The sequence below is a fragment of the Rattus norvegicus genome, chromosome X (genome assembly GCF_021556685.1).
Source record: "Rattus norvegicus strain SHRSP/BbbUtx chromosome X, alternate assembly SHRSP_T2T, whole genome shotgun sequence".
NCBI lineage: Eukaryota > Metazoa > Chordata > Mammalia > Rodentia > Muridae > Rattus > Rattus norvegicus.
In genome coordinates, this window is record NC_141554.1 from 124,903,391 (window position 1) to 124,924,178 (window position 20,788).

A 20,788-nucleotide genomic window follows, 5' to 3' on the forward strand; every position below is an offset into this window, starting at 1 on the left:
TATACCATGGCACCAGCTCACTAACACAGCTGCTATTGTGTAGCCATTTCCTCAGAAACCTTCCATACTGAAGGGAAATTCCTTAAGCCAGAAGGTAAACATCTCAAAATAGCTTCAGGAAGTCCCTGAAACTGACCAGACTCACTTAAGCGCCTCCCTTCCTAGTAAGCAATAAAGACTGCCCAGAGTCACTCTCAATCTCACCAACCTGCAAAGAAGACTGTCAAATAAGCCAAGCTGCAAAGAAGGATACTTTCAGACCACACCAGCTCTCTGGAAGCAGAAATAGGCCAAGCAGCCTGGAAGAGGGTTCAACCAACCGAGTCACTTGGAAAGGACACTCCCCAATCTGTTGAGCTGCCTGAAGACTGTGCAGTGTACTCCAAGTTCACAGCTTTTGTGAACTGTCACCCATGTTGGGGTGGGCTTTGGTGAGGCAACTGTCTTTGAATCATTTTTGCCCTTGTAAGTAACCTCTAACCCCTATTCCATTAGCAACTTCAATAAAACTCATTGGTTCACCGAGTTGGACTTTGGTGGTATCCACACTTTGTCTGTCGTGGGCTCCTTATCTGGGGTGAGTAGACATGTGTGCCATGTTCCCCCCAGAAAAAAGTCTTGTCACACAACACTGTCCTCACATGAACACAGTAAATAAATAAACAAACACAATGTTTCGACATTTAGCAGTTGATAAACTGAACAAGACCTTCCATACCCACTTGGATCCTAAGTTTGGTGGATTCTCTGTCACATCTACCCCTCCTCCCTATTCCATAACTTTCAGTTCCTGTTTAAGCCTTCATAATTTCTCCTATCCTAAAGAACTGCCCCTGCCTTCCTTATCTCCCTTCACACACTGCCTTATCTCTTTCCCCAGCTTTTTAAATGCACCGTCTACACCTACTTTATCTATTTCCTCTTTTAAAACACCATCCTTTAAATTTCCTTTCAATTATAAAAACAATCTATGTATGCATGCTTCCTGCCTTATCAGTAATCACTGCGTTCTGTCTGTTGACTAGTGTTCCAGAGCTTTCCTACATATTTTTCATGCAGATATAGAGAAGATTATTTGTTTTTGTGAGAGGGAGAATTTTGATAAATAGCACAGCAAAACAACTTCTCATTTCTGTAACAGCAGGGCCTGCTGCTGTTACATGTGAATGCAAACTGAACATGTGATCCCATGGTATGGTCACATCACGGCTAATATAGCTGCTCTACTTATGGATAGCTAGGCAGGGTAAAAGTGTTTTGTGTGACAGCCAATGCTGCATGGAACAGTATCGCTCCCTATAAGCACGTGCATGTGTTTTCTGGGCAACGTAAAGAAAAGGAGAACCTGCTGGGCCATGAATTATTCACATTCAAAAATTTAATGGATGCTGCCAAATTTGCCCTCCAAAAAAAATCTGATCAATTCACACACCCACGTGAATGAAATTCCCTGGTGGCAGTGGCTATTATCTCATCTTTCATTTTTGCAAATCCGAGAGGGGAAAAATATCAGGTTTTTCTTCCGGAATTGCTGGGGAAGCTCAATGAGCATCATTTCATAATGTTGATTGTTCCATTTGTATTTCTCTTCCTAGTCAATTATCTGCTTATCTCCCATGGAATTACAGAAGCCCTTCTTCCATTAAAATTCCTTTGCTATTATATAGGTTACAAATATTTTTGTCCTAATTTGTAGCTTGTTTTCACTTTTGCTTCATGGTATGTTACATTTTGAAATGTAACCTACCTTTAAATTGTTTTAATTTTATCATTTTTATTTATATATATTTGTTTGGATATGTGCATGTGAGGGTAAGTGTCTGCCACGGAGGCTCCAGATCCGTTGGAGCTAGAGTTACAGGTAGTTGTAATCCAACTGATGGAAATGCAGGAATCAAACTCTAGTCCTCTGGAAGAGCAGTCAGTGCTCTTAACCACAGGACCATTGCTCCAGCCCTCCACTACTTTTCCTCTAACTTAGACCCAACACTCTTTCCTTCTGTGAATTTTACACTGGTTCACAACTCGAAAAGCCTTCTCTACCCCCAAAGTTATAAAAATATTCTCCGACATTTTCTCTTTATATTTTTAGAATTTGTTTTTAGTCCAACAGGAATCTATTTTTATAAGCAGTGTTTGTAGGAGAGGGTCTCATTTTATGTTTTTCTAAACCGATGGCCTATTTTTTCCCAGCACCATTTCTTCAACGATCCATTCTATCCCTGATGATTTATAGGTATGAAATTTCCATGCAAATGGTAATCTGACCTTGTCTGCACATGTCTATTCTATTGCTTCTCCCCAATCCCTGTTCTGATGCCTCTCTGTCCCATTCACAAGAATGGCAACCTAATTTCTACATACAATCCCCTGAGAATGATCAGTCCTAAATATATTGACATTTTTCACGCTGCCAAACCCAATGGATTTTTTCTAATTCGCCTTTTTAAAAAACTGTTTCTTGATTTTTTTCCTAAATGCTACATAATGCTATTCTCCTTTAATTCTTACCACTAAAATCATACTCATAATAACACATTCTATTTGTTAGATAATTACTTTGTGCCAGGCATGGTTCCAGCATTTTTTTTATCATCCATGCCACGTATACTATACCGTAACCTTATAGTGTAAAGATTATTATGGTCATCGTGCCCATTTTACAGGTGATTTAAAAAGTGACACATAGACAATTGAACTATCTTGCCAAAGGTCTCTGGATAACCAATGGCAATATGAGATCAGAGCTCAGGCCTGCCTGAGACAAAAGGTGTCTTGAAGAGTCTTACCCTCGGGTTCTCTTTTCTCTAGCATGCCTTATTCTTTTTCGTCTTTCCTTTATTAGTAGTATTTAGAGTTGTATGTGTGGTTGATTGTTTCGGTGGTGTTTATTTTGAGGCAAAGTCTCACTATGTGGTCCTAGCTGGCCTCGAATTTAATAAGTAGACCAGGCTGCAAGTTGTGTGTGTGTGTGTGTGTGTGTGTGTGTGTGTGTGTGTAATTTTCGACAATGTCCCATGTTGTAAACAAGCTGGCCTTAAACTCACTCTGCAGCTGAAGCTGGCCCTGAATTCCTGTTCTTCCTTCCTCCATAGCATAGGGATACATGCTTCACATGCTGGGATTCTAGGCATGGATCCCTATGAACAGCAAAACATCACCAAATCCACTTGTTTCCTTGTTTGTTTGTTGACAAGGTCTCAAGTATGCAGTGAGGATAACATTGAACTTCAGAGTCTCCTGCTTCTACCTTTCCAATGCTAGGACTGCAGGTGAGTACCGCCATGCCTGGGTGCAAATTGATGAACATGGTTTCGTGCATGCTCGTACTCTACCAACTGGCCTCCAACAACAGTCCCTATTTTAAGACATAGCTTCAGTATGTAGCCCAAGGTAGCCCCAAACTCTTGATCTTTTTGCCTCAGCCTCCCGCGTGCTTGCATTACCAAGTCCTGGGAGTGCAAGGAAGTAAGATGTCATATGACTTCCCCCTGTTTGGGTTGTTTCACCCTTGTTTAAACAGATGCTGTGGGAAGCACAGGGTCTCCTGAAGACCTGTTTTAATGCAGTTGCGCTGACATATCTGTGGTAAAACACCCCTGACAGCATATAGAAAACCCTGGTCTGTAGTCCCACTGTTAGAGAGGCTGAGGGAAGTACAAGGATGGGGATCACAAAGTCAAACAAAACTGTCTGTGCTACAGATAGAATTGGAAGATAGCCTAGACAACTTACTGAGACCACGTCTCAAAAAAAAAAAATGAAAACAGCCAAGTATATAGCTCTGTATTAGAGTTCTGGTCTAGCATGTAAAAGGTCCTGGGTTCAATCCCTAGTGCTTCAAGAAAACAAACTACTTTGTATTACAGATGATTACGGCTTATTTCATTCTTGCTCTCTACCCTAATCGCAGGGAAGCTTTATTATTTCTTGAGTTTGCACTGTTTGATTTTTAAACTCTGTATGTAGCATATATTTCACTCTTTTATTTAGTTAGGTTGCTTTGTTTTTGTTCTAGACAACTTCTCAGTATATTACCCAGACTGGCACTAAAGTAAATCCCCCTGCGTGAACCTACCAAGTGTTAGGACTATAGGCACATGCCACCATGCCCAGCTATTATGTTTATAATCATGAAAAATGTACTGATAACATTCTAGAAATAAAACAGAGGTAGATTGATGTCTAAGACGGTATCTATTCAGTACTCCCAAGTCATCACGGTCAAGACACTTTCCATATGTAGAATGTCTACAATGGAAAGGACTTCGAGAATTTCATTGAAGACTTTCTAAAAAATGTACACCTTAGTGTATTGCTCAGATTGTGGCCCAACTACTAAATTGACGGGAAATAGGGTCTAAGTGATGCTCAACAGAACAAGATTAACATAATAGGCAATTTTATAGAAAAAATGGTTGTGGCCAGTGACATGATGCAGCAGATTAGGGCACTCGCTCTAGAGCCTGACAATATGAGTTCAAGCTCAGGGTCTCACAGGGCAGGACAGAAGTGACTCCCCATAGTGCTGTGATGTCCATACATATGCCATGGCACAGGTACACATGTCTGCATGTGCTTGGATACACACATCAAGCAATTTATAAGTAAATATAATTATTTTTTAAAAAGAGAGGTATCCAGCAGCAAACCACTGAACTGAGAATAGGACCCCCGTTGAAGGAATCAGAGAAAGGACTGGAAGAGCTTGAAGGGGCTCGAGACCCCTTATGAACAACAATGTCAAGCAACCAGAGCTTCCAGGGACTAAGCCACTACCTAAAGACTATACATGGACTGACCCTGGACTCTGACCCCATAGGTAGCAATGAATATCCTAGTAAGAGCACCAGTGGAAGGGGAAGCCCTGGGTCCTGCTAAGACTGAACCCCCAGTGAACTAGACTGTTGGGGGGAGGGCGGCAATGGGGGGAGGGTGGGGAGGGGAACACACATAAGGAAGTGGAGGGGGAGGGGTTAGGGGGATGTTGGCCCGGAAACCGGGAAAGGGAATAAAATTTGAAATGTAAATAAGAAATACTCAAGTTAATAAAGATGGGGGAAAAAAAGAGAGGTATCTTCCTTTTAGAGGTTCATATAGAAAACAGACTGTGTTTCAGTTCTTAGGAAAGTACATGTCTATCAGGGGTTAACAGTCTAAGGGGGGGATAAAAGTGGAAAGACAGGGTGGGGGAGGAGGAAGGAAGTGGGGTAACCCAAACTAAGAATGTATGAAAAAGCCTATGGAAGACTATTACTTTGTAAGTGATACTGGACGCTTTTGCAGAAGACCTGCGTTTGGTTCTAGCCTCTATGAGGCACTTCACAACTGCCTGTAATTCCAGTTCCAGGGGATTTGATGCCGTCTTCTGGATCTTACCCGAAAACTCCCACTGGCTAGCTTTCACAGTGCTTAGGTACTACACAGACCACGGGGGAAGAAAAGACACTACTGACCTTACCCAGTGCTAGAGCCTAGAATGCTGGGCAAGACGGGTCTACTTGACTACTTCCGAAATGGCCAAACTGTTTTGGGGTAACGAACAACTTTCTGACTTTTGATAAAGGCCCGGGAAGAAGGCTCAGCGAGTTAAACACTTTCACACAAACATGGGGATCTAAGTTCAGATCACCAGAACCTACGTAAAGCTGGAGAAAGTAGCAGACATTTATTTTTTTTTCTTTTTTCTTTTTTTCGGAGCTGGGGACCGAACCCAGGGCCTTGAATAGCAGACATTTATAATCCAAGTGGTCTTATAATGGGATGGGAGGCCAAGAAAGGAGAATTCACTTTCTGGCCAGCTAGTCTGGCATATGCATACAACAGTAAAATAAAATCTTTCAAACAAGGTTGAAGGGGACAACCAACAAGCAAGAGGTTGTCCTCTGACCTCCACACATGAAGCATGGCACCTGTGCTACGGTACGTGCACTTTTACTTGTGTACACGAACACATACACACGAAGGGTTTTTTTTTAGAAAGTGCTCCTTTCTGTAAGTATCCTGCCAACTCTTCCTTCCCTACCCCAGCCTTTATCAGACCCTCATCTCAGAGTCTCATTCACCCCTCACATGCATCCCCGAACTCCTCCAGCTTTTTCTGGTTCTCTCTCTTCCTCTCTGCTTAGACTTTCTCTCTTTTTCTTTCTTTTTTGTTTTTTAAGATTTATTTATTTATTTTATGTACAGCAATTCTGTCTGCATATGTGACTGCAGACCAGAAGAGGGCACCAGATCTCATTACAGGTGGTTGTGAGCCACCATGTGGTTGCTGGGAATTGAACTCATGACCTCTGGAAGAGCAGTCAGCGCTCTTAACCACTGAGCCATCTCTCCAGCCCCTGCTTAGACTTTCTTAGTCCTTTTCTACAATCCTTTCCTCCATCTGCTGACCTTACGGACACCCTGTGGTTCCTGTGTTTAACACAGCATCCTTCTTGCTCTGATTGCCGGATGATCTTACGTATGTATGTGGTTGGAACGTATCATCTGCCTGTGCCTAGACCTTCTCTGGACTTGTGACTCTGTATGGTCAACTACCTATTGCTGATGTTATCCTGCATGTGAATATTCTATACATAGCTCAAAATCTGAATGCTTTGTTTCTGGTATTTTAAAGTCTAGTTCTTCTATATCTCTCAAGGGGGACCATCATAATTGTGTTACTCCCCAAAGCCAGAAATTCAGATTTCTGAATTTCTGTTCTATATACTGCCTTCACAAACCCCTATGAAATCTTTACTAGGATTTGTCAGTTTTACTCAATATTTATGGACTCCATCTCCGTCTCCCTATCTCAGCTCCTATGTATCTTTTGCCTCAATTTCATTGGTCTAATAGTTTCCTGATTGGTCTTGCTTACCCAGTGTATCTACACACTAGCCCATAGGATTTATCCCAAAGGCTAATCAGGCAGCATTCTGCTTCCTAGAACTTCGGAATGGTTCCATATTTGTATATTCTATAACCTTCCAGGAGCTGACCTCCATTTGTCTCCCTCCCTTTATTTTTAGCCCAGAGAACATTCTAGGTTTAATGGGGCCTTATGCTTACACAAGTCACTGAACAACCCTAGAATAAGACTATCTTATAACTAAAAGCTAGTTACATGGCTATACATGGGAACCCCAAAGATTAAAGTTCACTGCTTTCCCAAGAAGCCTGCCTCTCTATCTAAACATGCCACACTGCGGTTCTCTAGACCACACCTGAGTTCTTTCCTTCACTTTGCCTTTGAAGAAGTGGGCAGCTTCCTGGATTGCCTTTCTCTCTCATCACCTGTCTGTCTGGCCAGTCCTTCAGGAGTTAGCATAGAGTCTCTCCTGGGAAGGCCTCTCCGCTTTCTTCTCTGCATGGAATTGACTGTTCTTGCCCTTGTGGTCTCATTGCAATCTGCCCTTCATCTCTTTGTACCCAGTCCTTCACAGAACATACTGGTCTCTATGGAAATTATTTGCTTAAGCAAAACCTTTCCCGTGAGTGTGTCAAGAGCAACGATAAAGCCAATCCTTCGTAGGTTGTTAGAGTACAGGAGGACCTGGCACAAGGATGAACGGAATCAAGAATCCACTCACGTGTATTACAAAGACACCCTCCTTTTGGCAAAGTATATGAAGTGGCACAGTTATAGAGAAGGACCCCACGATGATGCCCTTTTTACAAGTTGCCTGCCCATATCACTCTAGTGGGCCCCACAACCTGTGTTCTCTCCAAGACTCCCATGGTAAGTTCCTTTTCATGGTTCCTCCATCCACTTTCCCATTTCACTTCTTTTGTTACCTGTCCTCCTTGTTGATCTGGTCCCCAAAGCCTACAGTGCTCACAATTGTGAGCTTCAACCCCACATTGCTCTCCTGGAGGTCGTAGGTACTGGACCGGAGCTGAACACCTGGCTGTGTGTGAGTCGTTGGCTCCCCTTCAAACTTGGTGTTGAACAGGGTATCCATGAGGGTGGACTTGCCCAAACCTGTCTCCCCTGAAAGGCAAAAGACATCAAGCGATGACTATGCAGCCATTGTGCATCATAGTTCACAGAAGTGAAGAGCTGCACAGAAGTACGCACAATATCAAGTGTCAATTATGTGAAAAAGGAAAGCAGCGACATGCCGGCAGCAGAGAGCTCACAATACTAGAGAATTGGGCTAATTTCCATTTTTGTCTTCACAGGTTTTTTTCTGTTACTTGAATCTTTACCTTGAGCACATACTGCTTTTAGAGGCAGAGAAAGAAATGCTATCCATACAGATAGAGGGCTATAATTATCCCTAGAAGGAGACCGTAGAGGGCTATTAATACTTATCTATGACTGGTAGCCTTTTATATACAGTTTTCATTTTTTCTTCAGCTTTTCTGTGTTTCCTAAGTAGAACATGTAAATAAATACCAATCGTCAAATAAATACCCACTCCTCTCATCCTCCAGCCGCAGGTTCTCCCCAAATAGTGCTCAATTCACAGATGTCATATTTTAGTCTCCCACAAGGGAGACTGAACCTACTTTTGGCTTCTCCCAGCCTAGATGACCTTTCAGGGAAACCACTTTGTATTTTTTAAAAAGTTTTTTTGTCTACCGAGGAATGAACTTGAGCTGCAAATTACTCTTCTTAAATTTCAAACAGACCAGGCATTTGTTTGCTTAACTAACATGTTGGCTGTGTGACGCTAATAAATCCAACCACTAGAATTTTAAACTTGGCCGATAAATGGGGCCAGGGTTATGGTGGCCTTTTGGTAAAGGTTTGGGGAGGTTATTCCTGGGACACTAGAGGACACCAAACCACTGCCTCGAATCAAGGAGTCTTTGGAGAAGACATCACCCTCAGGAAATCGAGAGATGTTGGTGACATGGGCATAAGCAGGAGTGTGATAGGAAGCCACAGCTGGGCTAGGCACTAAAACCACTTTTAATCTCTGTGGATTTGGATTGTATTTGGCTCCCCATCCCACCCCAAGGGAATAAGAAATACTAGGAACCAAAAGGCTACAGTAGCTAAGCTGGAGATGTAGCTCAGCCAGTACAGTGTTTGCTTACTAGAGTTGAAGCCGTGTCTGATCCCCAGCATTGAAGAAACGGAGCAAGGTAGCACACACATCTATAACCCCAGCACTCAGGTGGTGGGGGCAGATAAGAAGGATAAGATCAGCCTCTGTTAAATCTCCAGTTTGAGACCAGCCTGGTCTTTAAGTCAACAGCTAATGAGAGGCTGGACATGGTGGTGCCTACCCTTCCTCCTAGTACTTGGGAGGCAGATATCTGTGTTTGAGGCCAGGCTGACCTACATAGTGAGTTCCGGGACAGTCAGGGCTATGTAGAGAGACCCTGTCACAAACAAAGTTAATGACCCTGGACTATTCTTTGAGCACTTTTGACCACAGTATTCCTTTACTAGCATCGTCTGTCTTCTTTCTACCCCACCCCCCACAACCAAGGAGAGACTATGTGACCTTTGATTTATCCTCATAGTTGGGGTTAGGTTTACTCTGGGTAGTTCCTGGCCTGGCAAATCTTCCCTTAGGACCAAGTACACATTTGCAAGTGTATAGAGCTGGATGATAGGGAACCAAAAATGCTTCCTCTTTCCCCACTCTCTCAGTGTATATATATAAAAGAAGCATATGCCTCCTTTATCAGTGTATATATATAAAAGAAGCATATGCCTCCTTTATCAGTGTATATATATAAAAGAAGCATATGCCTCCTTTATCCTAAACACTGACATAAAAAATTTACCTATGATGGAAGTTTCTAGGTGCAGAGAAAGAAAAGAACATTCCATTTAGCCTGGTTACCAAGGTCCCTAGTCCATAGCCAGGTATGACTAATGAAATGAACTGCCAGGGTATACAGAAAGAGCTTCTCATACAGATTGTTTCCAGCCAGGGTCTGCTATATTCATCAGAAACAAAGATTGTCTAGGGAGAGAACTCTTTTTTCTTGGTCCTTCTCTAAAGAAGATATTCAGGCCCCAAGAAAAATCTGGTACAGTGGGGTCTTTGTCATGGGAGGTGACAGATTCAGGCATGCAGCTGAACACACCACCCACTACCCCATCAAAAAACATGACCAGGGCCACAGTCTCGGAGATAAGAATGCAAGGACGGGCACCACAATCTAACTCATCTTCTCGCTGGACACCCATGTTCCAGGTACATTTTAACATTTTTTGGTCCATCTAATGGATTTTCCTCAACCTCTTTGTCCCTTGAGGTCATTACTGAATATCCCTGCTACTTCTAGACAGTGGTAGGCTCCAATCTCCGCAGCTCTCCAATACGGGCTCCCTGCCTCCACATCCTAAGAATTCTCCGAGACTCCTCTGTATACTTGAGAGCACCTGAAAAATGTCTCACATAGAAGGTCTCAGGAACAGCTCTACTGAGCCAGAGACCCACCCTGTTTGCACAGCTGGAGAAATGGGGTCCAAGTGAGGTAGGGCAAGCAGCAGGGAGGAGCAGTAAGGAAACTGACCACCCAGACACCTGCCAGCATGCAAGGGTTGTGGCAACTGGATGTTAAATAATGAAGGTCCGATAGAGAAGAACTTGGTGTGTCTAGGGAATTGCAATAAATGCAGCATTAGAAGAAGGCAGAAAATGAAGCCAGCTCCTTCAGTGGCTTTTGAGTGCTTCTGCTCTCAAAAACAGTTGTCCCCATGGTGGGACCTGGAGCTGGAAGGAAGCCCCATTCTCAATGGTTGGCACAAGCCCAGCACGAGACTAGAATGCTATCTTCTCCTATAGCTGTCTTGGGTCCAATAGTAAATGTGTACGGGGATATGACACGTGGCCTAATAGGACCAGGTCAGCAGATTCCACCATGCCTCAGCAAGAAGGTAGGAACTTGGCAACTGGCTTCTAGCAGGAAACTCAATGAGTCCCAAGGGCTCAATTTCCCTCTCCTTCTCCCCAGCCTTCCTAGAACGTGTCACAATGAACGGCAGTGTTTCTTAACCCCTTGAACTCATGTTCTAGCTCTCATTTTGCTTATTGTTGACATTGTGCAAGAAACAATTACTTTTAAAAACAACATAGGGGCTGGATGGAGGGCTCAGTGGTTAGAGCCCTAGCTGTTCTTGCAGAAGACCTGGGTTTAGTATCCAGCATCCATAGCTAATACTTGGCTGTAACTCCAGTCCCAGGGGACCCAAAACTGGTCACCAAGCATGCATGCACTACTCAGATGTACATGCAGGTAAATGTACACACACATAAAATAAATAAATCTCTTTTGAAAATAATTTAAATGTCAAACATATTATGGGAATATATAGCTCCAGGTGACCTCCCTACCTTGAGTTAACAGCAACTACAATAAAAGTTTGGTCATTCTCCTCAGTGGCTGTCAATATCTGCAATCTCTGGTGCTTTGAACAATTAAGTCCTTGCCATGACTGAGACCGTGAGAAAGATAAATTCAATTCTGGCTTCAGGACTAGTCTGGTCTACAGAGCAAGTTCCAGGACAGCCAGAGCCACACAGAGAAACCCTGTCATGAAAACAAAAACAAACAAAGAAAAAGAAAGACAATTCCTAGACATGTTACCACTACATTGCCAAGTGACAAAACCTGAGCCCTGTCCCCAGTCTGAGTCCTAGTCCTTTTTTCCTACAAAAAGAGAAGTTGAAGCAGTAGTAGCAGGGTTTTTGTTTGTTTGTTTTTGCTTTTGTTTTGTTTTGTTTTCTGCTTGGTTTGGTTTGATTTTGAGACAAGGACTTGAAGTCGTAAGTCTCCTGCTTCAGCCTCCCAAGTGCTAGAACGTCAAGGCATGTACCAGTAGTATTCTCCTGTGCCAGATTGATGTGCTCTGTGCCAAATGTTGCTGTAAACAAATGCCTATGTTCTTTTCTTTCCTGTAGAACTGGGGATGGAACCCAGGACCCCACAGATATGAAGCAAGCTCTCAACTTCCACACCCACAGAGCCACACCCCCAGCTTCCATAGATTCCTCACAGGAAGCTTTTAAGGTAGACAGGCACTATGGTGTTTTTAGTGCTGGTAATGGAGCCCAAGGACTCAAGCTAATCAGGTTAAACAAGAGTTCTATCCCTGTTTGGGCAAGGTGGTACTCAGAGGTAGAGGCAGGCAGATGCCTGTGAGCCTCAAGCTTACAAAGTTTGACCTCATCTCAAAAAAAAAAAAAAAACAATTAAAAAAAAGAGCCCTACCCCTGAACTACAATCTAGCTAGCCACTAGATAATACAATTTGTCCTTAATTTATACTTAGGGTAACCAAGCCACCCATTAGCTTCATGAATTTGCAAGTTCCTCTTCTTCTAGGTATCTGATTTTCCTCCTCTATACACTGTATAGGAGATGACAGTCCAAGGTCACAAAGTAATACATAGCATAATCAGTACTGTCACCAAGGCGGGTTGCCTCTGTAGCCCATGCTTTGAACCAATGTACTTTAGTGAAGCTCACGAGCATGACATACTATTTTATTTAGTCACTCGATAAGTATTGACCAAGCCTCTGATAATCACCAGATATAGGTGTTATATAGGGGCTAAGGATTCAGCAAAGAGCAAGCTAGTCACAGTCCCTGGTCACTTGGAGAGGTCTCACTCAGTTGTAAATGGTGGAATAAGCCAAGAGAAAATTCTGCTGAGTTCAACAGGGAGGTCGGAAGGAAACTCTCTGAAAGGAAACTCTCCAGGAACTAGAGTTGGCCATGAGAGTCTATGGAGAGAGACAAGGTCATGCCTGGCTGTGCGACCTTGTCCTTTCTCTTTCCTGTTCTTGCAGGGGCGAGGCAGACTGGTGTGTTTCAGCCAGCACAGGCAGCTTCCTGCGCCTCTTCCCAAGCAGATGTGATGGAAGTAATGACACCATGGAAAGCAGTGGATGCTACAAACCTGTTTTCTCCCATGATGCCTTGCTAGCTTGTGACCAACCACTGTGGCAACCTTATGCTAACAACTGCATTTCCCAGAGGCCCGGAGATGGAAAGGTTAGCCCCTGACCTTCGCAGAATACTAACTGCCCTTTGCACACCTCCTGCAATAAAGCCTCAATCCTGCCTGTCCTGTGTGTGTTTTCCAAGTTCAACAGAGCCCAGTTGAGCCTGGAATCCTGAGAAGCTTCAAAGTAAATATTATCATTATGAGCCTTTGTGCTCCCCGTGGCCATTAGCGCTGCCAGCACATTTGGATGGGCAAGCCTCTTCAGGGCTGTCTTTTGCAGCACTACAAAGCTCTGGGACCCAGAACGTTGGTGTTGCTGGCTCAGGTTGCTCTTTTGAGGCTTCCAACATGATTTTACAGTTATGGCATCCTCAAGTTTCCAAAGCTAAGAAATTGGGCTACGATCTTTTGATGGGGTAGAGAAAGGGGGAATCTCACCTTACTAGGTAATTACTGTGAAGCCTAGAGAATATATCAGACTGAAGTCATAATATGCTTATGTCCATTGCTTAACTGAAAATCATAATAATCATGGAGAGCAATTATTGGTACAGTCAATTTATTGCACTATAAATTAGGCTCTGGATTCATAAACATTCCCTTTCCTTCCTCTCAATCTCAACAAACACAAATGCACAGAAATGTATAATACTTATTCTGCTAGGTCTGGGCATAACAGCAGAGGACCAACATTAAATAAATAGTAATGTGGAAAAAAACTATCCTAGCTCACTGTTATTAATAATCAAGGGTTAGCACTACTGTAATTTGACACTAAAAGAACTTTGGGTGAACCATTTCTGTGATCAAACGGAACCATTTTCTAAGTTATCTAGGAGGTAAATTTAATAGTCATGTACAGGTATAAGGCATAAGAATACAGTCACTAAATTTCCCGGGGGAGCAAAGATCACCTTCAGCAACTGCACTGTGGATGCTCTGCCAACTCAGTGACAGTTCCTAGCATTATGGCTGGTTGAGATGGCAGTCTGAGAGTCACTCGTGACCGTGATGTAAGCTGAAGGTTCTCTGAGCAATGGCAAGGTCATGAAGACAAGAGAGCAGGATGCATGCTCTCTAAGCATTTCTGGATCCAGTCCAGGGATTGGTTTACCTAATGGTCCTATCTGGGGACAGTATAAGAGGAGAGCCATTTCCTGAAACTGGACAAGTAGAAAGAGAAAGAAAGAAAAGATATATGACTTCTTGGGGATGAGAGTCTGCCCCAGGCCCTTCAGCAGCTTCATGCTGTCAGCTGTGCTCTGAAGCGTTGTAGACGAGCAATGCCCTGGTGGGAATACGAGTTGACTGTTTATCCCATTCACCTTGTCTTGATCTTGGCTGCCTCATCTGGGGGGGGGCTGGGGAAATCTTAAGATTCATATTGTAAATTCCCCTTTGACATTGGGTCCCATTCTAAGTCACAGGGCTTTAGCAGATCAGTCTATTGCCGGTTGCTCATGGGGGCCTGTCAGTTTGCTTGCGTCTCAACTTCAGCACAGGTCATACGGCACTCTGGGAGGAATGCCAAGAGAAGCTGGTATGTGTGTGCACTGGGATATTTCAGTCATCAAATATTGTGTGAAATAAGTTGGCCATTAGCCAAAGATTGATCTTGCCAGTTAAACAGAAAACTTGGGAGTGCCAATATTAGACGTGATGACATTTGTTCTCGAGGCTGATTGCCCTGTCTTGCATTTATTTTGTATGCCTGTCCCAATTAGCAGCGAGATGTGACTGTGACTTCGACTGTCAGCATTCAAAGACTTGGCAACCTCTATGCAGACTCTCAAGGTCTCTGACGTGGAATTCCATGAAGCCCATGTTTTTATCTCATAGGCTCTGAAGCTAATACATGGCAATGAGTCACTTTTGCTAGTGAGTGAGCCTAGATCACGGTCTGTCATCCATATTTAGAAGTGACCTTATTGCTCTGTTTGTCCTTACAAGTACAGTGAATTCCCTACAGAAAATGACCTGGTAAAGAGTACTGGAGATGGAGAAGAAAAAAAAATCAGAGGAAAATAAATGACTTCAAAAATTTTGAAGACATTTATTTATTTATTTATTTAGTTAGTTAGTTAGTTAGGTAAGTAGGTACGTAGTTAGTTGAGACAAAGTCTCATCATGCAACCCAATTTACACTCAAATTCACAATCCTCCTGTCTCAGTCTCCTAAGTGCTGGGATTACAGACCTATACCATCACATCCAACAGAAAAAGATTTTTTTCAATACACTAAACCACTAAAGTACCTAATTCAGTGGTGGTTTGAATCTATGATGTGAATGAGTTCTCCATATGCTCTATACAAAAATAAGAACAGGAAATTAGCAACAGTGTGTAAGTGTTCCAGCCAGTGTGAAAGTTGGCTTTATTATGGTATTTATGCAACCATTAAGGCTTGGAAGCAGGTCACTGAAAATCTGCAGGTCTATGTTCTGGCGCTGTGGAATGAAAATTATAAGTTACCACTATGTTTGTAAATTTGGGATTTTTAAGGTTCCAAAACCCATTCTTAAAGAATGACAAGGTGCCATTGTCCATGCTTGTTTGATGGTACTCATTGGTTTCGAAAGTACTTTCATGGTCTCAAGGGACACTGCTGGCAGTGGTTGGAGACAAAGAGAAGAAGAAGAGGTCAGTCAGGCCTGCATCTCTGGTGTATTTTGGCTCTGCTATTTTTCCATGTTGCCTCAGGTAAATCTCCTGTTCTCCTCAATTGTCTTCCCCATGAGGATGAGACTACTATCTCTGAACTTTACTTTGCAGACTGGGGTCCAAAACCACTTGTGTGAGAAACTGTTGAGAGGCATAGTGGGTGCCTCCTGTGGACTTAACCTATTCATTCCCTTCAGAAATATTATCGAACTCTTCTTGTACTATGATTAGCACACCAAGTGGCCTCAAATCATTATGTCTCCCCACATAGGTATGGCGGTGCATAAGGAAAATCCCAGAGCTTCAGAGACTAAAGTAAGAGGACTGAGAATTAGAGGCTAGCCTGGGTGACTTGTTGAGTTCCATGCCAGCCTAGGTCACATAATGAGACTCTTGTCGTAAAACAAAACAAAATAAAGCCTAGGCACAGATAGAGGCTGGGAAATAAAAGATCTTTGCATGCAGCTCTGTGATTACTACACTTAAGCTCCAACTGCATCAAGCAAGCTTAGACGAACTAGAGAGACTCAGCCAGATACCCACAACTCCCAGTTCTGTCCTGGTTCTCATCTTCTGCACACAAAAAGAAGCTGACAGCAGTAACGGAGCCGGCCAGCCTCCTTTAACAGATTTTTCCATTGAGTTTCACAAAGCTCTGTTTTTCCCCAAGGTATGGTCTGGGTAGAGGGGAAAAGAAGTAATTGCAGCTGGACGCTTACAAAAATAAACAAAGGGATAAGAGAAGAAGAGAGGTTGGGGGAGCAAGCCTGCAAGTAGATGGGGATGATGACACATTATTTAACCTAATTACCTGCAAAGCCACATCTAGCCATTAAGGATCTATATCCTGTAATAGAATTTCCTGCCTTGGAAATACTCACCCACGCACAGGATGTTGAAGCAGAAGCCCTGGCTGACTGACTTATTCACCAGCTGGTCAGGCAAGCTGTCAAACCCCACATGTCCAGCCAGGGGGACAGTTCGACAGTCTTCGCCCTAATTTGAAGAGGGAGGGAGGGAGGGAGGGGGAGAAAATGAAAACGTGCTTAAAAGCCATTTGGATCTCTATACTACATCCACACGCATTCTATCCTATGCCAGGAAGTAACAACTACAAAGGCCCAATGTCTCATCTCTTTCCTCAGCCATTCCTCCCCAGCCTGCAACACATACACTGAAAAGCAAAATGGCCCATCAGCTTGAAAATCATGGATGCTTGGGTACAGCATTTAATAGGTTCAGTAATAAATACCACAGTGGTTCTAGACAGAATAAACTATGTGGGCAGTTGGTCCTGCTCATCCAAACTTGGATGAGATCTCAAATCAATCATTCAGAGGCTGGGGAGCATCTCTGAGACTCAGTTCTCTTTCACATCTGTCACAGGAGACAACAGGATATGTTTCAGAGGTGACAAGAGGACTGCAATCTGTTTATTAATACCTATAATTCCATATATATGTATGTATGTTCAATAAATGCTCCAAAGTCCTTAGTCCATAGAAGGCAGTGAACCTTCTCTGTAGAACACCTTTGAGACCTACAAAGGTGGCACAGCAGAGAGGTTAAGCTTACAGGTTCGGGCAGGCAAGATGGCTCAGAGCGTAAAAGTACCTGCAGCCAAGCCTGAAAACCTTAGTTCAAAACCTGGGACTCACATGATAGAAGGAGAGAATCAAGTCCTGAAAGTTGTCCTCTGATCTCCACACTCATGAGACACCAGCTCCCCCTACACGACCACCCCACACCAGATGAACAAACAAACAAATGTAAAAGCAGTGTTTTAAGTACAGACTTTTGAATCAGGCAGGTCTGAGTCAGAGGCCAACTTGTGCAGTTCAAGCTTGAACGAGTTAAGCTCTCAGTCTTCCATTACAAAACCACAAGTAAGGAGTTAATGTGCAGACTCCATAGGACAGCACTCCTCACACTCATAGCATATTGCCTGTCATGGGGAAAGCATTCAAACAGTAGCGGCCCTTATCGCTGTACTGTGAGGTTATCCTTGGACCCTAAAAACTGGCCCACCCTGCAGTCAAACACTTGTAGCTCCCTCTAGCTTGGAAGGAGCTGTCTCCAGCCTTCCTCTGGTTCCCTTGACTCCACAGGGGTCAGCCAAGCCACTCCCAGCCCTGGAAAGCAGAGGGCCAAAGCTTCTTATAGTTAATGGTTTTATAAAATGAGGAGAGTCTCAAGCTCAGGCAGACTTCCAAGGAAGCAAGGGAAAGGATGAAAAGGGCCTGCATGTACTCATAAACTATGCTCACTGCCAATGGTCACAGCCGAGGGTGGGGTGTCAGGAGAAGGGTGGAGAATGGAAGCTGGAGGCAGACAAGCTTCACAAGAATGATGGGCTATGGAAATAGGCAGAGATTCTGTGGGGTGAGGCTGCACGAAACTTTCCATAACCACCAAGATGCCAAAAGCAACCCAAAAGGCCATGGTTTGCACCAGGAGAGACCATACCAGCATCCCAGGCTGTACCAGCAGGCAACTCCTATGCTGACTGACTTGCTGTTAGACTAGGTGTCACAGCAAAGGGGATGTGATAGGATGGCGGAGAAGTCGCTCAGCCTCTTTACCGTGTGTGTGTGTGTGTGTGTGTGTGTGTGTGTGTGTGTGTGTGTGTGTGTGGTGTGTGTATGTGTTGTGTATGTATGTGTTGTGTGTATATGTGTGTTGTGTGTTGTGTGTATGTGTGTGTGTTGTGTGTGTTATGTGTGTATGTGTTGTGTGTGTATGTGTGTTGTGTTATGTGTGTATGTGTGTGTGTTGTGTGTATGTGTTGTGTGTATATGTGTGTTGTGTGTGTGTTGTGTGTATGTGTGTTGTGTGTTTTGTGTATGTGCTGCGTGTGTATGTGTGTGTGTTGTATGTGTTGTGTGTATATGTGTGTTGTGTGTGTGTTGTGTGTTGTGTGTTGTGTGTATGTGTGTGTATGTGTGTGTGTTATGTGTGTATGTGTTGTGTGTGTATGTGTGTGTGTTATGTGTGTATGTGTTGTGTGTGTATGTGTGTGTGTTGTGTGTATGTGTTGTGTGTATATGTGTGTTGTGTGTGTGTTGTGTGTTGTGTGTATGTGTGTGTGTTGTGTGTGTTATGTGTGTATGTATTGTGTGTGTATGTGTGTGTGTTGTGTGTATGTGTTGTGTGTATATGTGTGTTGTGTGTGTGTTGTGTGTGTTATGTGTGTATGTGTTGTGTGTATATGTGTGTGTTGTGTGTTATGTGTATATGTGTTGTGTGTGTATGTGTGTGTGTTGTATGTATGTGTTGTGTGTATATGTGTGGTGTGTGTGTGTGTTGTGTGTTGTGTGTATGTGTGTTGTGTGTGTTATGTGTGTATGTGTTGTGTGTATATGTGTGTGTTGTGTGTATGTGTTGTGTGTGTATGTGTGTGTGTTGTGTGTATATGTGTGTGTGTTATGTGTGTATGTGTTGTGTGTGTATGTGTGTGTGTTGTATGTATGTGTTGTGTGTTTTGTGTGTGTATGTGCTGTGTGTGTATGTGTGTGTGTTGTGTGTATGTGTTGTGTGTATATGTGTGGTGTGTGTGTGGTGTGTGTATGTGTGTATGTGTGTGTTATGTGTGTATGTGTTGTGTGTGTATGTGTGTGTGTTGTATGTATGTGTTGTGTGTTTTGTGTGTGTATGTGCTGTGTGTGTATGTGTGTGTGTTGTGTGTATGTGTTGTGTGTATATGTGTGGTGTGTGTGTGTTGTGTGTTGTGTGTATGTGTGTATGTGTGTGTTATGTGTGTATGTGTTGTGTGTGTATGTGTGTGTGTGTTGTGTGTATATGTGTGTGTGTTATGTGTGTATGTGTTGTGTGTGTATGTGTGTGTGTTATGTGTGTATGTGTTGTGTGTATATGTGTGTTGTGTGTATATGTGTGTTGTGTGTGTGGTGTGTGGTGTGTGTATGTGTGTGTTGTGTGTGTTATGTGTGTATGTATTGTGTGTGTATGTGTGTGTGTTGTGTGTATGTGTTGTGTGTATATGTGTGTTGTGTGTGTGTTGTGTGTGTTATGTGTGTATGTGTTGTGTGTATATGTGTGTGTTGTGTGTTATGTGTATATGTGTTGTGTGTGTATGTGTGTGTGTTGTATGTATGTGTTGTGTGTATATGTGTGGTGTGTGTGTGTGGTGTGTGTTGTGTGTATGTGTGTGTTGTGTGTGTTATATGTGTATGTGTTGTGTGTGTGTTGTGTGTATGTGTTGTGTGTATATGTGTGTGTGTGTGAGTGTGTGTGTGTGTGTCTGTGTGTGTATGGAGGTTGTCCCTGCTCCCATCAGTACCATTGGATCCTCCAAGAGCTTGTGCTGCTGACTACCATCTGGTATATTCATTCCCCTCTGACATCTCTCTGCACAATCTCCCAGCAGAGCGCACCTGACAGACGGCCATATGCCATCACTGAGATAGGTTGAAGATGCCTTCCTTGTTCACCCAAAGACAAATTTCAGGAGGGATCCACATCACCTTGTTCTATACTCACTTCACCCCCTTCCACTTCCCTTTCCCCATTTCCCATTTTTTTTTTCTGGCTTAAAGCAAACAGTAAGCTGGACGTTTACCACTGTTGGTTCTCAGCCTTCGGCAAAGCACCGAAGAAACTTCAGAGCCAATATGCTCTCTCCAGGGAGCCTCCTACGTAGCAGGCCTCAAAACTGGGACAGACTCAGAGTTGAGGTTTCCTGAGCCATATTTTATCATCTCTTCCTGTCTCCAAATTCAGCACTATGAAACTTCAAGTGCTTCAAAGTCCAAGGAATTCTCAAATTAAAGATAGCAGGCAGTAGGAAGAGCTCCTTACCTTAAAACCTCACCCCACTGTGAAAGAATCGCCAAATATAGAGCCTAGGATGTACTTCTGTTGGGAGAGCATTTGCCTAACATGCACAAAGCCCTGGGTTCAATCCCCAGCACCACATAACTGGGACATGGCAATGCATAACTCTAATCCTCACGCTACTTCCAACTTCTATGGCTAAGCTATGCTCCCAACCCAGGTCCTCCCCTTTAGAGTCTCAAATCAGGCTAGCTGACTTTAACCAGCATTTTTTTTTCTCAAAAGTGTGCACATGTCTGTCACTTTGTCACTTCAACACTACTGGAGACGTATCCTGCCCCTACTTTCTTATTCTTTCATCCACTGAATTACTCTGTAGGTCAAATGAATTTTTCAACTCCTGCATGTGTGGTTGGAGAAACGGCTCCGCGG

The 20,788-nt window shown here is 43.3% G+C and overlaps 1 protein-coding gene across 11 annotated transcripts in view; it reads right to left on the minus strand.

Annotated features, from left to right (window-relative positions):
- The window catches only part of Septin6 (septin 6), a 76,595-nt gene that overhangs the window by 43,200 nt on the left and 12,607 nt on the right, over positions 1–20,788 (minus strand). For all 11 annotated transcript variants that reach the window (XM_087600820.1, XM_087600818.1, XM_087600815.1 and 8 more), the window contains 2 exon segments: positions 16,447–16,561; positions 7,780–7,975 (listed from right to left, as the gene is read on the minus strand). In XM_087600820.1, the coding sequence (XP_087456946.1) occupies positions 7,780–7,975; positions 16,447–16,561 (311 nt within the window).